The sequence below is a fragment of the Grus americana genome, chromosome 1, assembly GCF_028858705.1.
Source record: "Grus americana isolate bGruAme1 chromosome 1, bGruAme1.mat, whole genome shotgun sequence".
Classification (NCBI taxonomy): Eukaryota; Metazoa; Chordata; class Aves; order Gruiformes; family Gruidae; genus Grus; species Grus americana.
The window spans coordinates 87,689,332-87,704,444 of NC_072852.1; the positions used below are offsets into that span (position 1 = coordinate 87,689,332).

A 15,113-nucleotide genomic window follows, 5' to 3' on the forward strand; every position below is an offset into this window, starting at 1 on the left:
TGAGGTCATTGTTAGTGAGGTTTTGAGGTGGATGACTTGAATGGGAAGGGAAAATGTTGAAAAAAAATGCACTTAGTTACAGCATGTGTTAAAAAAAGCAAGAGAAACAACACAAATCCAGTGAGTATTTACCTGATTTAGTATACCTGATAGTTTAACGCATGCTTTATGTAAGGAACCAAATGTCAATCAAGAGTTAGAGAAGACTGTGTGACCCACTGGAGATATATTTGACACCCTCCAGCAGAGAATCGAAAGGCCAAATTTTCAGACTGGAATTTTGTATCTAATTTTTGAGATGTATAGGTCAATAAATCAAGGAGGTATGCAGATGCAGAGTTGTACACATATCCAGCTCCATGAATGAATACATGAAACCTTCAGTTGTGCTATTCTTGGTCATTGCAGCAATACCTTTTTTATTCATTTGCTTCCAAGAAATAATTCTGGAAGCGTTTCCTCCCCAACAACACCAAATGTGGATATTCCCCAATATACTGCTTTAATGGCAGGAGAATAAAACACCAACACAGAAAAAGACATATATTTAATAAGTCATTAAATAAGTTTGCTAGCAAATATAAACATTTACATAAAAATAAACCCTTTAACTTTTAAGAAAATCTGAATGATATTAATCTGAATGAAAATATTTGGAATGTTAGTGTAATAGCTTAATAAATTGACTCCCAAATGGTTTAGCTAACTCAAAAGGACAAGCACATTCTCTCACACGCTTGAAAATGGAGTAAAGATTGAGGTGGAATCTAGCAACTCACAACATCATTTAACAGAACAGAGTATTTGTCCCCAGCAAAAACCATAGAGAATTTCTGTCCCCAAACTGCAACTCTGAGCTGAACTTCATCTTGAGAATGTGATGCTAATGTCCCTGCTCTTGCTGAAAATGACAGACCTACAAACACAATCAAGACTTCAGAATTTTGTCACAATTCTGCTGCATTCTTCCTCCTGAAAGATGTCAGTGCTGTTGAAGAATATAAAGTGCAGAGATCATTCAAGATTGGAGAACTGGCACATGTTGAGTGACATGGAGAATCTTTTCTGAAAGGTAAAACTAATACCTATAGCTGAGCGTACCATAGCATACGTATTGCTCTATCTTCAAGGTCTGAAGCAACATTAAGAAAGGGAGTATGTAGTCAACCAAATTAAAACATGACCTACTTATATAATGTTTTTTCATTATCTGCTTAGCTTAATTTTGTATATTTAGATGTATAAACATATGAGTGATACCTCCTGCTTTCATTTTCTATCCCTACATCCACCTGAACAACTAGTACAGCATGCGGTCAGAATACACAGGAACAAAGTGTGGAGGTACTAACTGTCTGGGCATATTAAGCTTGGGTGGTAGTAAAAAAAAAAAGATAACCAGAAATTATATTTAAAGCAAGTCTTTCCTTCAGGTGATTTCTAGTTTCAAATGCCTGATAGGAATTGCACGGCTTTTCTCAGAAGGTGGGGAAGGGCCCTGAAGTTCCTCTTTGTGCTGTGGAGCTTTATAATAAAGTTACTAGTACAAAGCCACACTGGCTCTGCCAAAAGTGTTTATGGCTCATGATTAATTGCCTGCCTCCGATCATGTTTCTAGTGAAGGTTATGATTCACAGATTGTGGCCTAATTCTTTCTGTTTCTGAGATATTCCCTTCTGTAAACCCACACAGCTCTGCTTTCTTCATTGACTCTCAGGATTTTACAATGTCACAGTATGTAATGAAAGATACAGCAAAAAGATAGTCATGCAGACAGGCAGAGCACCGTATTTACTACCATTCTGGAGCAAAAATAAAAGCAGGGAACACTGGACAGTGGATTTCAGCCATCAGACCAAAATGTTGCATGCATGTTGTTATGTAGGGTACCTGGGGAGGATTCTTGTTCTGGCTGAGCATCTAAGAATATGGGACCTCAGGCCTTGCTATGTGTAGAGGTGGTTCCCAGTCAGCAGTCTGGCTGATGGCCTTGGTTTCAAGCTGGATAGCTTCTAGACTGCTAGACTGACACCTAAAATAGATAAATATGTGGTTTACAGAAACGTGAGAAATAGGAGCTGGAAAAGAGTTGATAGTAAATGTCCAGTTATCTTAGGGTTTGGAGAAAGAATGAGGAGGGGCTCAGGACCCTTGGCTGTGTAAGGAAACAGGACTGACTGTGCGGAATGCATTTCCCTCTTGCTATAAGGAAGGATAGATTCTAATGTCAGCATGAGAATCCTTTCAGTGCAGAATAAACCCTGGACTGATGAGACCTAGTCTTGGAACAAAATAGAGAAATGCAATGCAAAGATTGAATTCTGTTCCTAGTACAAGGTGATTCTTTCAGTCCAGTGTTGGGCAGCCTGTGGTGGGTCAATGCCTTGGATCCTTCAGCTCTGTGGTGACAGAGATGCTTGCACTTGACGGAAACCTCATCTCATCTCATCTCATCTCATCTCATCTCATCTCATCTTATCTGTCCTCCACCTCCACCTTTCTTATAAATGGTGATGGACAGAAAAAAAAAAAAAAGATGAAACTGCAGGAAAAAGTGGTAAGCTGGTGCCATGGCAGTCTCACAGAGCACAAAGAAGAGGGAGAAGTGGATGCCAGGACAAGACAGGACAAAGATGTTTTGTCTTACTGCTGGATTGACTAAGTTCTTGCAGGAACTAAATTGTCCAAGGAAGTTTAGCTTAAGTCCATGAAACCTAACATTCTGTCAGCAGCTCGAATGTAGGTAAAGGGATGATTACAAAGAGAAAAGCCTGAGACTTGAGGGACAGTAGAGCCAAATGAGAAGTAATAACTTACTCTGGTTGGTAGATGAACTGTTTCTGTTCTTCTTCAATATCACAAAACCCAGAAGAAGTGTGATCAGTATAATTACAGCTATAAGTGGGCCAAAGAAATTTATCTTCATTTGCTCCATTTTTTCCTCCGGTATCTCTGAATAAGAAAACAGAGGAGATGATACACGCAGCAAAGATTTAATTTGGTGACAGTTAGCTTAAACAATCTATCCCAAAGTTATGTGAATTAGAAGTTTAAGGAAAGGCCCTCAGCATCCTTTGCTTTTATAGTGCTTTAATAGTGTCAATAAATCACTATCCACATTGCTTTATTTCCATTTCCAATAACTAGCACAACTACCAAGTCTTAATGGCCGCTTCAACAACAGTAAGGCAAAGTTCTCTTTCTGAAGTTTGGGTAACATGTAAGAGATCAGCAACTTGATTAATATAAGAGTCTACAAGGCTGCTACTGTGCTACTGCTACTCTGTGCTACTGTGCAAGTTTGAAGAACCTGGGTTATGTTACTACTTGGTATCTGTTGGAAATGATGGTCAAAGCCTAATGATGTGAAAGTAGCAGGGAACGCAAAGGAGTTTCCCTCTATTTCTGATTATTGTGCTTTTGAGGTTTTGGTTGCTAGGGTTAGCAACTGATAGAGCTTCAGTTATCGCCAAACAAAGCTTTTGTTTATGTGGAGTTCCTAGTTTCTTACCCACCATCACTGCTTATCAGGTGGCTACTTTCATAAAGCCAGGGAGGCTAGAAGAAGAATTGTATAGGGAAGAGGAAGATGCAGCACTATAGCTAGTATAGCTAGTATAGCCATATTAACACCATGAGCAACATGTAGAGCTGTGCAAACCTCAGAAGACTTCTGTATTGTATTTTAATATTATTTAAAAATCCTAGAATGTAAAGACATCAGAGTCAGTTTGCCATATCTAGCATTGATGACTTAACATTTCAGCTAAATTTCTATGGAGAAAACTGCACTGTGGAATTTTTTTCAGAATGAGTGGCAAACTTCTATTACATCTGCAGTAGTATGGTGCATGCCTGTAGTACCCTGATAGGCTTTCCTGCAATGCTACCATTTCCTCTTGGCTCCCTGTTCCTGTCAGTTGAAGCACAGCTCTCCATCTTCAACATTGTCTAAAGGAGGCATGTGCAAGCCACATGGGGATTGTCTTTATTTTGATGCTTGTGCCATAGCTTACAAACAAAAATACGTCAAAGGATGTTTTCCTGTTCCAGGAGATAAATAAAATACAGCTTTAATTTAAAGAAAGGATCAGTCAAGTGGAACCCTGAGATAATCCAGCAGTAAAGTCTTATTGGAACTTGGGTCCCCAGCTTCTTCTTCCAAGAGGGGTCTGAAAAAAGATACAATCCCAGAGGAAAAAAAAAATAAAATCCCCAAATAGTCATTCTGGAATGTGCACTTGATTCTGCCAAATGTCATGAAAACCACCAGGAATGCTTCTAAGACTAGTCAAAGTTTCATGGCCTTTACACTTAAACTCAGCACAGTCTATTTGGCAGTTTGTGAGCCAAATCTGGTCCAAGGGACTCTGCTGTTTAGCCTTCTGCCTCTCTCTTGGGAATGATTAAGAATAGCAGCTCAAGCACCTAAACATCAGAAAAAAACTTTTTTACTGTCAGGGTGGTCAAACACTGGAACAGTTTGCTGAGAGAGGCTGGGGAGTCTCTATCCTGGGAGATATTTAAAACTCAACTAGATAAGGCTCTGTGCTACCTGTTGACCCTGCTTTGAGCAGAGTGGTTGAACTAGATGATGTCCAGATGCCTCTTCCAATCTTAACAGTTCTCTGATTCTGTGAAGGGGCAACCTCTCTTAACAGCTAAATGTCACCTCCAGAGACTGGTTGCTGCCTAATCCAGACATCCAGGTTGCTTTGTTGCTACTGCAGCATCTAGGGAGGGGATTAGCAAGGCTGTGTTCTGGATTGCGCAGCAGTAGCCTTCCTTCTCTGTGCCCTCTCCTTGCTGTAATAAGACTTCCAGATGGAAAGGAGCGGGAATTTGGTGGACGTGGCTGTTGGTGAACAAGATGGAGAACATACAAACCTCGTAACCAACTCCTACTGCTACTTAGGGTTTCTTCCCTGCCTCGACTATGCTGCTATCTGTGACTAGCTCTACTGCAATGTGCCCTGCTCCTACCCATGCAAAAATCAGAATGGGCAAAAGGAGACTCACCTATGCCTAGTGGCACTGAGAGAAGGCTCCCCAGCTGCTCTCCAAGGTGAAGCAAGCAGCTAATGTTAGTGAGGGTGTTTGTAGGAACTGTGATATTCAGCCTGCCTGTAACATTGTATAGCATTGTTACAGCATCCTGTGAGACATCCATGGGACCCATAAGCCTGTCTGTTTTGTTTTCATGTGAAACTAGCCAAGTCATGTGCTTGGGCTCTGGATAACCTCCGCTGGAAGAACAGGAAAGATTCAAGTATTCCTTGGGCTTTAGTTCCCCAGTGTGCAGCCACGCTATCTCAGGTTGACTATAGTTGGCTGAAATAGACCAAAGAGAAAGCATCATGAGTCAGACATACCACATCTCGTGACAGTTCCTGCCAATTATTTGAAATTTTTCAGGCAGAAGCAAGTCTAAACAATTTTCTCAGGAAAACAATGGGAATCCCAAGAAGGTTTTGTTATGGTTTTGGTATACATGCAGACTTGCTGCTCCTTGTCCTCAAGGTGTTTCAAGGACTTAAGTCTGATCAGCCAGACAATGGGCCTCTGCCTCTGCCACCTCCTTTAGATCCATTAACACCTCAGAATAATCAAACCTTGCCTGCTTGCAGGTCAGTGCTTAAGCACAAACCAGGAATGGGACACAGTGCTGCCTACTCTTGACCTCCTGATTAGGTAAGGGGAAAACTACAAACTTCTAACTGTGAAATGTAGAGAAAGAAATCATCTGGGGGACTTCAGATGGGCTAAGTTGGAGGTCCAGCACTGTCATAGGTAGAAATATCCTTGGTCTCTGTCAGTATTATGAATAATCATTTTGCAGCATATAAATTAATTCTTGATTAATAACTTGATAGTAGGCCTCCCTTAGCTCGGCTTTTTATGTGGAAGTGACTACAATACAAGTTCTTTTACTTTGTGTCATTGGAAACTTGTCCCAGTCAATGAAAAACATACCTGTTGCTTTAAAAAGTCAAGTTTCTCAGGCAAGAAATAGTTAGTGAAACAGGACTGGAAATAATTATTTAAACATAAAATATGAATGATAAATGAAAGCTTTTAACCAATACTCTCTATTAAATAATCTCCCAAATAGTCTCAACCAGGATTTGTTTGGTTAAAAGCTCATAGTAGAAATAGTAGACTATAATGGAAAAAGAGAAAGAGAAAATGTAGACATAATACTGACTGCATGTTGGCATACAGCAAGTTAAAAAAAGAACAACAAAACCCAAGAAACAGACTCAAGACTTCATTGAAAATATTTCATTATTTTAGTGCCAATAGGACTAAAGACAATATGGAAATAGTAGAATATACCCCGATCAAAGCACTTCTGGGTTTATGGCTTCCGGAACCTCAATTTACTGAAAAGTGATGTTGGTTGCATGCAGGGTGTGGGCTACATATGTGTGAGCTTTGGATTGTTGACAGAAAAGCATATTTCAGGAACTCTTTTGTATTTAAAAATAGCATATCTTCCAAAAGGCTATGGGCTTAGATTTAAATACCTTGAGAGAGAACAGATCCATCAAAACCTTAATATTTTTCTCAATGGCTTAATCACCCTACCCGTTTTTGTTCTGTTTTCTAAAATGACAATGTACCTTACTTCTTACTTGCTTATAGCCACTGTTTTTATATCTTCACTGAATTAATTAGCCTTTTTTTAATATCCAGTATTTTATAAGGATTTCAGATTCCCACACTCTGAAAACAAGACTCTTCTCAGTCTTCTGCATTACAAGGTAATCAGATCGATCTTTTAATGTCTCCAGTTGGACTGTATTTTTTCCAGCCTTCAGATAATGCTAGTAGAGCTCTTCTTCATGCTTTTAAGTTTTTCAACATCCCCTTTTAAATGAGGACACAAACTGTAAAGTCTCTATTCCAACATCAGTTTCACTCCCAGCTCTTTGAATAGTGCATATTTTGAAATAGTTTCCTTTTAGTCTCACCTACTTCCCTTATTCATCCATCCAAAGGAAGCACTAGAACCATGCTATAGCAGCAGAATTTCCAGTTAAGCTGCTTGTCACCATGGTCCCTACCTTCCCTGTTTTAAGCCAAAGCTTTCCATTATGAAGCCCTCCCTTCTTACTGTAGAATGATGTGTTCATTGTTATATAAATCATCCTCGCGGCACATAATATGTATAATATACATCTATCTATCTATTTTCCTAATGTAATACATATAAATAACACATGTAAACTGTATTAGAAGGTACTTCAGTATTTTTTGAATGGGTTTGGTCACCAAGTGATCTAGATAGCTTTGTACGACTGCCCTTGTACAGCACTCAATCTTAAGATTTTAAGTCCATTTTAAGTGTCACATGCCATACTACGAAAAACCTTCCAGGTATGAGAAGAGATTCTAATTAAGAAACAGTAGATAAGCACAAGTACATTTAAACATTCATGTTATTCTTCTAATTATTTTTAAGTTGTTGTGTTTTTTAAAATATGATTTTATACTGCTCCTTCCTTCGGGAGCTTATTGAACAGAGAGTCATTTGAAAGGAACACAGAAGCAAATAGTTTAAAGCAGTGTTCCTAAGTTAAACCTTAAAAGGTCTGGGAGAGTTTTAGTGCCAAAGTATGAGACTTCTATAACATGTTGCTCACATGTTGTCTAAGCTGATAACTGATTTAACTGCTTGAATTAACTGAATGGTTGATGCTAAGCATCTCTTAAATTGAAGGCCTTGATACTGAGTTCTAAAACTTTGCTGCAAATACTTGTCAAGTAGATTCTGGGAGAATCAATATTAACAATTTAGGTTTTCTATCTGTGGATCAAGGGAACACTTGCTGGTAGCACAAAGCTAAATAGGCTCAGATGTCCTGGTACTCCATTTTTGACTGCTGTTACACATGGCCTGTTCTCTTTTGAAGCAGTATGTTGAAGCCTGAAAACACCAGTGGAAATTAGAAGCTGTTATTACGAATGATTAGCACTATCCTAGTCGAAGAGAGAACACAGGCATGTGGACAAAGGTTACTAACAGAACAGTTTAAAATAGAAAAACATTATGAAAATATATTAGGAATTACTGAAAATATTAGAAAACATTAGGAAAAGATTGCTTCCTCACTTCCATTCCCATGCAAGAAATCAGTTTGAATCTCATCAATGCATGCATTTTTACTTCAGAGATATTTTCAGTCTTCCTTTAACTGAACATATGAATTTCTACTCCTCCACATATGAGCTGCTCTTTTCTTTATTTTGCCTGTGATTTATATGATCATAAAATAGCTGTGTGTTTGCAGAAATACTGTTATGTTTCAATTGTAATTTACCACCAACAATGATAACTACTGCTACTTTTAATAGAAGGTAGTGCATCAGATGCAAATAAAGTATATTTTCCAGAGTCCTAAAAGCCATAAAACTTGCAGGAGGCAAGGGGAAGCAGCAGAATGGTTTTCATTGTAAAGTATGATGGTGGGAATCAGGAATGATGCGATATTGAGCAAATTATTACCTCATTTTCTACTCCTCCTGATTGCTTCCACCTGGGTACTTTTTATTCAGAGCTGAGGATTTTCTGTTGAGAATGCTGTTATCCATTTTTAGAAATTCTGCTCCAGTGCAGGTACGTCTTCAGCAGCTTGGAGACAGTACCACACATTTCTGGACTGAACAAAGTGACAGAGAACCCCCAAAAAACTCCTGGACCAGATGACAGTTAGAAAAGATTACTTACCAATGATGTGCAGTAAGCACTCAGATGTGTGTATGACCTTTGGTGATCCTTTATCTCTGTGCTGTATAATACATGTATACTGTCCCTCATCCACAATTCCTGCATTTAACAATTGCAAGGTCCATTTGTCCATATCCATCTTTGTGCGATTTATATATTTAGGACTAAGGTTGTCATGTATTTCTTGGCCGTAGTATACTTCGTGCACCACTTCAACAGCACCTTTTTGCCAAAAAACTCTTAAATCCTTTATGTCAGTTTTCTGAGAGTTTGGAAAATAGCAGGATAGGTATGCAGTGTGATTGAGAAATGACTTCACCTGATGCACACTGGCAGCAATACCTTAGACAAAGAGCGAGAAGAAATTAAGATTTCCATCAGCTACAAAAGAACACCAAGTATTTGCACTCACAGAGGCAACACTTAACAACAATAGCAATGAAAACGCCAGGATTTAGACACAATTTCTCCCACTAGGTATCACAGGACATATAGTTCTTCAAACTGACTCACTTAGTCTCGTGGAGTTCAGGTCATAAAACTGGTTCTTATTTTTCTTCCTATATTTTATTTTCCAAGGAAGGCCTACCACACAGAAGTTGTGAGTGTCTATATCTTAGAAAACTTACATGCAGGCAAAAGGTCCAAACCATCTTGTATGTAGTATCCTGAGTGTAATGAGATTCTGCCACAAAGGAGTTAGTTGCACAATTTCTTTTTAAAAAGTTGAGTTCGTTCTCCTAATAAAATAACACAGCATTGCAGTTCTGAAGAAAATGTAAAGTGCACACCGTGTGGTAAATGTTGGTGTCTAGGGAATATGTGACCAGAAGGTCAGAAACACGTGAATACTTTCAGTCTCACTGAAGAATTAATTTAAAGTTTAATGACAAATTAAATGTCAGATTTAACTGCTCTGTAATTAATCTAGAGTTTAATGACAGATTAAATGTCAGATTTAACTGTTCTGTTGCTGATCTTGTTAGCAGAAATAGTCAATAAACACAATTATGCCTTCATGCAAAGAAAGCATGAAACTATATTACACAAGGGATGATTTTTCTCCCACTTTCATCAGTGCGTGTACCCATCATTATGGGTGGCAATGGGCTGGGAGGCCAGGCTCTTCTTGGAATGAGAATGCAGTCCTCTGTCCCCAAAGATACAAACACCTCCACTGTGTTCAAAAGGAGGAGAAGATTTACAGTCTCTCTCCTGGTGTCAAGTTTTGACTGCTCCTCCAGAGCACCAGACTGCAAAATGATCTCTGCGGCTGCCTGAAACTCCAGTTGTCCCATATCAAACTGTCAGTTTTCAGTTTAATACTGCTCTCCATGATATACAGAGGTAATATACACACATTTTAAAGATAGATTTAAATTGAAAATTTAAGAGCAACATAAAATAAGTGTAATGTAAAGATATAAAGTTGAAGAGAGAAAGTACTTACTATATATTTTATAGAGTCCCTGCACACAATTTAAATACATGTCACATAGACTATATGATCTTGATTGTGCAACAGAAATTATTAATTACTACTAAGGAATGAGCTTCTTAGTGGATGAGAAAGAATCACATAGCAGGACACAAATGATCAAAACAGTTTTTACAATTAAAAATGCACCTTTTACCTGGGAGAAGTATCATAGCATAAAGGAAGAATATGCAGACCTCCATGATGCTGTAAGAAGGGACAGTTAAAGAAATATGTTAGAGGTTGAAAACACTCCAGTACCTTCTCCAGTACTCCCAAAGAAGTGGTAAACCAAGAAGTTTTAGCAAGAGAGAGCCTATTGAGAAAGTTAATCTCACCTTTTCCCGTGGACTGGTGCAAGGACTTCTGTGTGCTTCATAGCCCTTAGCAACAAGAAACATGCCATGACAGATCTCTGGTTTACAGAGAAGGCGATGTGGCGCAAGATTACTGCAGACAGGGTATGCCATGGGAGGAACACAGAGCCCCCGGCGTGCAAAGGACAGGATGAGTACCCAAAACGTCTGGTGCAGAGGAAAGAGGAATGGGGAGCATGCTTGGCCTTGGCAGTGTGGGGAAGAAGATGAAGGAATTGAAAGTAGAGGGGGAGGAGAGGGTGACACAGAAGGAGGAGGTGGGGGAGACGGTGCGATGATGTCAGATACCAGAAGTGATGAAGTGTGTGCCCTTCAGTTTTGTAACAAGAACCTGTACTTCACGATGGTAAAAGATAACTGAGAGAAATCCTATGTAGTTTAAAAAGTTGAGGCTAAACAGCACATAATTTGTGGCCAAGAAAAACTGGTATCTGTTTAGAAAAAAAGAAAAAAATCCCTATGACTCATTTCATAAGCAAAACACTTCTATGGCTGCTTGGGTTCATGTGGTATAAGGGCCTATAATGCTGGTAAAGAGCCAAATGTCATTCCCATGCCCCAGTGAGAGAACGGCACCTGCATCTGACTGGCCTGTGGTTGCTGGTTTGCGTTTTAGCAGTGCTTTGTGTTTTTCCCATGCCCTTTCCATATATTTGGGAGAAGCCTCCACACCACCCCTGCCAAGGTCCTTCACTCTCCTCCTTTAAACAGCTCCAGCGAATCCTCTTTTGCTGGAGCAAATGTAAAAACTCTTCAGTTCTCATACTACTGAAAAACAGTGAGACTGCTGTCTGCTGTCCTGACTGGTAGTACAGCTTCCTCATGGTTTCCCATTTTTTGTCATGTTTTATTTTAAGCTGATACACTTTGGTCTTTACCTTTGCCCCAGGTCTCTGGGAGCAAAAGTCTCTTCTTCTGTTAAATACAGAATTCCTCTCAGTCCACCGACACGCTTTTTGTGTGTGTACTATAACATATGGAACTGTGAATAATATTTTTTCCAGACCAGATTCATCCTGCTTTTTCTTAGGAAAGAAGAGGAAGAAGCCCAAATGACTCAGAGGATATAGATAATTGTCTTTGTGATCCACCTGTCATAGCAGAACAGGAGGGAAGGCTTGTGCAGAATCCGTTGCTGTAAACAGATGTAATTCTCTTTCTGCTCCAGCTGCCCTACTACATAGTGAACTTTTATCAAGGGGTTTTCCTCCTAGGTGGGGCCCCACTGAGTTAAACCACACAACTGATTGCCTAAATAAAATTGCCTGTGCCAAGTCACTGAAAATTACAGAAACTCCTTCTCAGCAGTCATATTTCCCTCCTATGAATAAGAATTTTTGCTTCCAGTCAAGTAAAAAAAAAAAAGGATAGCCCTATTTTTTTTTGATCCAGTGCACGTGTGTAAGAGGAGAAATTAAAACAATTTAGCAACTGGAAACATAAATGAAGTAGAGAGAGTGTACTGCTATAGCTAGGCATGTTTTGCAATGACTGTCTCACAGCAGCAAAGACCAAAACCGGAACTGAAAATAAGAGTAAGAGAGAGAAATAAAACATAGACAAGAATACCAGCTAACACTCCTTGTTTTTCTTTACAGATTGGATTTGGAGCTGTGAGGAGGGAAGTCTCAAAGATTCAACATGGTTTCCTGGCTGCTGTCTTCCAGGAGAAGGCGTGTTGCTGGGGATGGCTGCATGACGAAGGATCCCGTGAGTCTGCAGAAGGGTGTACACCCACATTCCCTGCAGTGGGAGGTCACTGAGTGTGACAAGCTGCTTCTCACGTTAGCTGCATTAGAGAGAGTTGCTGAATCATGAATCGGGCCACTAAAACTTCAGTGCTGCAAGCAGCTTCTCTTCCCCTTTTTTACAAGATGCCTTTAACCAGCAAATACAAATCCTTGGAGCCAGCGTCTAGAAGACTGACGAGAGGAAGAATTACACAGTCTCTGTGTTGGCTGCTTACGCCATTTCTTTGGCATATTCAAATACAAATTCTGCGCTCAATTCTCTCTTATATCTACAGGCCATTGGACGTCTGGTTATGTCCCAGAATTGTTTAGCAGTCAAAGGGGACTAGGTAAGAGGTGAAAGATAGACTTTGCTTCAGAGTATGTCCCACTGCTGGCAATGGTGCAGACCAAACTGCCCTCTTCGTGACCGTGGCCCAGTGCACAAGCACTCTGCTCCACTTCAGAGGACTGTAGGTCTGTGGATGGATGTGTGGTTTTTCTCTTCAGATGCTGGCTGCATCCAGATGTGGAAGTGGCACTTTGTCACGATGCCAGTGATAACTGATGAGATGGGAGTGGTTTGAAGATCCAGGGCTTAAAAATTATCTCTGATACCCAGAATTATGTGAGGTCAGTCCACGGGGAGGTAACCATTTTCCCTTGCTAAATAAGGCTATCACTATGTAGCGTGTCTGTCTTGGCTTTTGAGGCTTTGTCAGCCATTCCTGGAGATGTGCCCATGACTCACAATTACAAATCATGTGTGGATGTCAAAGATGAAAAATGGAGAAGTATATTAATTGAAATTATGTCAGTATGCAGTCAATAGTCACACTCAACCCTTTATTTACTATATCTGCAGTCCAGTCACTGAAAGGAGAAGAAACCATATGAGTACATGCACTTCACTGGCCCTATTCATGACTGCTTTGGTTTGGCCCAAACCAGTCTGAGGAAAGTCATGAGGCAGTTCTCATTTGGCTGAGTACAGGGGGATTCCTTCCCTGAAGAACTCTAAGATCAATGTTTGGGAAAAAGAGGCAACTTCACTCCTTTTACTTCTGAGAGCAATAGCCAGAAAGCCCTGTGTGACTTATTTTGGGATTGGCTTGTGCTTTCTGACTCTGGTTCCTCCCAATCCAGCATGTGAATCCAGCATGTGAAAACCCAATACACACAGTGAAGCCTGAATGTCTTGGAGTAAACAAGAGCTTCGTATTTGTTATGCTTGCTTGGGGTTTCATTTGGTCTCTTTATTCCTATTTTCATTTTGGATGTAGTCATTGTCTTTTGAAAGACACTGTCAAATCTGTGCTCTTTGACTCCTAAGTTCCTTCACTGCCCTTCATTTCCTTTCAAAATGTTCCTTTCTTACATGTTCTTACATGTAATGAGTTGATTTTCTTATATCAGGTACATACCTTCTATGGGAAGACTCTCCCCCCCCATGTTGCACAATGAACTCAAAACAAAACTGACCACTGAACTAGTAACCTACTCTTTTGACTTTTCTAGCATAGGGAATTTTTCTAAAATTCCCCCCCCTTTGCAACACTGAGTAGCTCCATGAGCAGTGCTGTGAGCCTCCTGGAGACAGGACATCTGTGACTAAGACTTTCCACCACCAACCTGAAAGCTATCCTAGAGACTTCTAAATGAAATTCTGCTAAAAATGCATTTACCAGCCTTCTCCTGTGTTGTAAACACAGGTTGATTTGAACAGGTGTTATCAAAGGAAATCACAACTTAAGAAACTTCCCTTAACGTCACAAGGTCAGAGAATTCTAGGATGCCTTCCACCCAAATACTAAGCCATACGACCACATAAATATCCAACAAGGGACACATTTTAAAAACATACCATTACTAGGCAACTTGTGTTTCTCGTGTGCTTCTCCAGTTACAAAGTGGCACTGTTTTGATAAATTGCTAAATTTTTTCTATTGCTCATTCATTTAGAACAATCTTTTGCTCCAAGTTACATTTAAAAATTCTGGGCTTGTCATTTAATTATGTTATTATTATGTTAAAAAAAACCCCAACCCTCTGTCTCCCTAATTTTTTATTTCTGAATGTATTTTGTATTCCTTCACAACATCCCCTCTTTCAGTAACATCCTTTTATTATATCTAAGATCTTCAGGAGAACTATGACTTTATGATTCTGGGATCATTTTACTCTAACATCCAGAAACTGCTCCTTTAATAACAATTAAACAACATCAATTATTTAAATAATACCTTTGGTCCAAAGATCATGGAGCATTCCACTGCCTCTGCAAGCAGAATCCTTCATCCACAACTAAAGGGCAGGTACCTCCGAAAGAGAGCACAGCAACTGCCTGACGGCGCACAGTCCCACAGCACGAATCATAGGACACGAACATGTACTCCACTCAAGTGAAACTGCAGGGGAAATTCAGAGGGGAAGAACGTCATCAACCAGAATGAGACATTTATTGGGATTAGCTGTGGTGTTTATTCTGAGTACCACCTAAAGGACAGGCCAGGTTGACATATTTTCCACACTAAACTACCCCTGGCCACCAAATTGGCAAGTTGGTTGAACCACTTCTGCATCACAGGTACCACACACATCAGGTGATGTCTGTCCTCCTTTGCCAGCCCTCGCACTTGCCTCAAGTTTCGTCAAGCGAACTTGTCAGCTGGGAAGCAGCAACAGCCAGATTCACTTCTCACCAGATCACACTAACCCATTTGACCTTGCAATGAAACAGGGAAGGAGCGCACCCCTCTTCCCACACAAGTGACAATTTAGAGATGCCAGCTGATTAA

The 15,113-nt window shown here is 39.9% G+C and overlaps 1 protein-coding gene across 3 annotated transcripts; it reads right to left on the reverse strand.

Moving 5' to 3' along the window:
• Nucleotides 1-580: 580 nt before the first annotated feature.
• CD86 (CD86 molecule) lies at nt 581-14,760 on the reverse strand. Of its 3 annotated transcripts, none has more exons than XM_054813960.1 (6): nt 14,559-14,671; nt 10,366-10,415; nt 8,732-9,073; nt 5,020-5,331; nt 2,818-2,952; nt 581-2,032 (listed from the first exon to the last, which is right to left on the reverse strand). In XM_054813960.1, the coding sequence occupies exons 2-6, from the start codon at nt 10,409-10,411 to the stop codon at nt 2,013-2,015; spliced, it is 855 nt and encodes a 284-aa protein (XP_054669935.1). In that variant the 5' UTR covers nt 10,412-10,415; nt 14,559-14,671; the 3' UTR covers nt 581-2,012. The 3 variants fall into 3 exon arrangements, with proteins under 3 accessions (XP_054669935.1, XP_054669933.1, XP_054669934.1); XM_054813958.1 differs by lacking the exon at nt 14,559-14,671 and adding an exon at nt 10,547-10,913; XM_054813959.1 differs by lacking the exon at nt 10,366-10,415 and having other exon boundaries at nt 14,559-14,760.
• Between the last annotated feature and the right edge of the window lie 353 nt (nt 14,761-15,113).

Coding starts and splice junctions, on each gene's coding strand:
- CD86 (XM_054813958.1), bottom strand. CDS start 10,614: ATGGCATGTTTCTTGTTGCTAAGGGCTATGAAGCACACAGAAGTCCTT. Junction 10,416..10,546: donor GCACCAGTCCACGGGAAAAG/GTGAGATTAACT, acceptor CCCTTCTTACAG/CATCATGGAGGTCTGCATAT. Junction 9,074..10,365: donor TGCTATGATACTTCTCCCAG/GTAAAAGGTGCA, acceptor TCTTTGTCTAAG/GTATTGCTGCCAGTGTGCAT.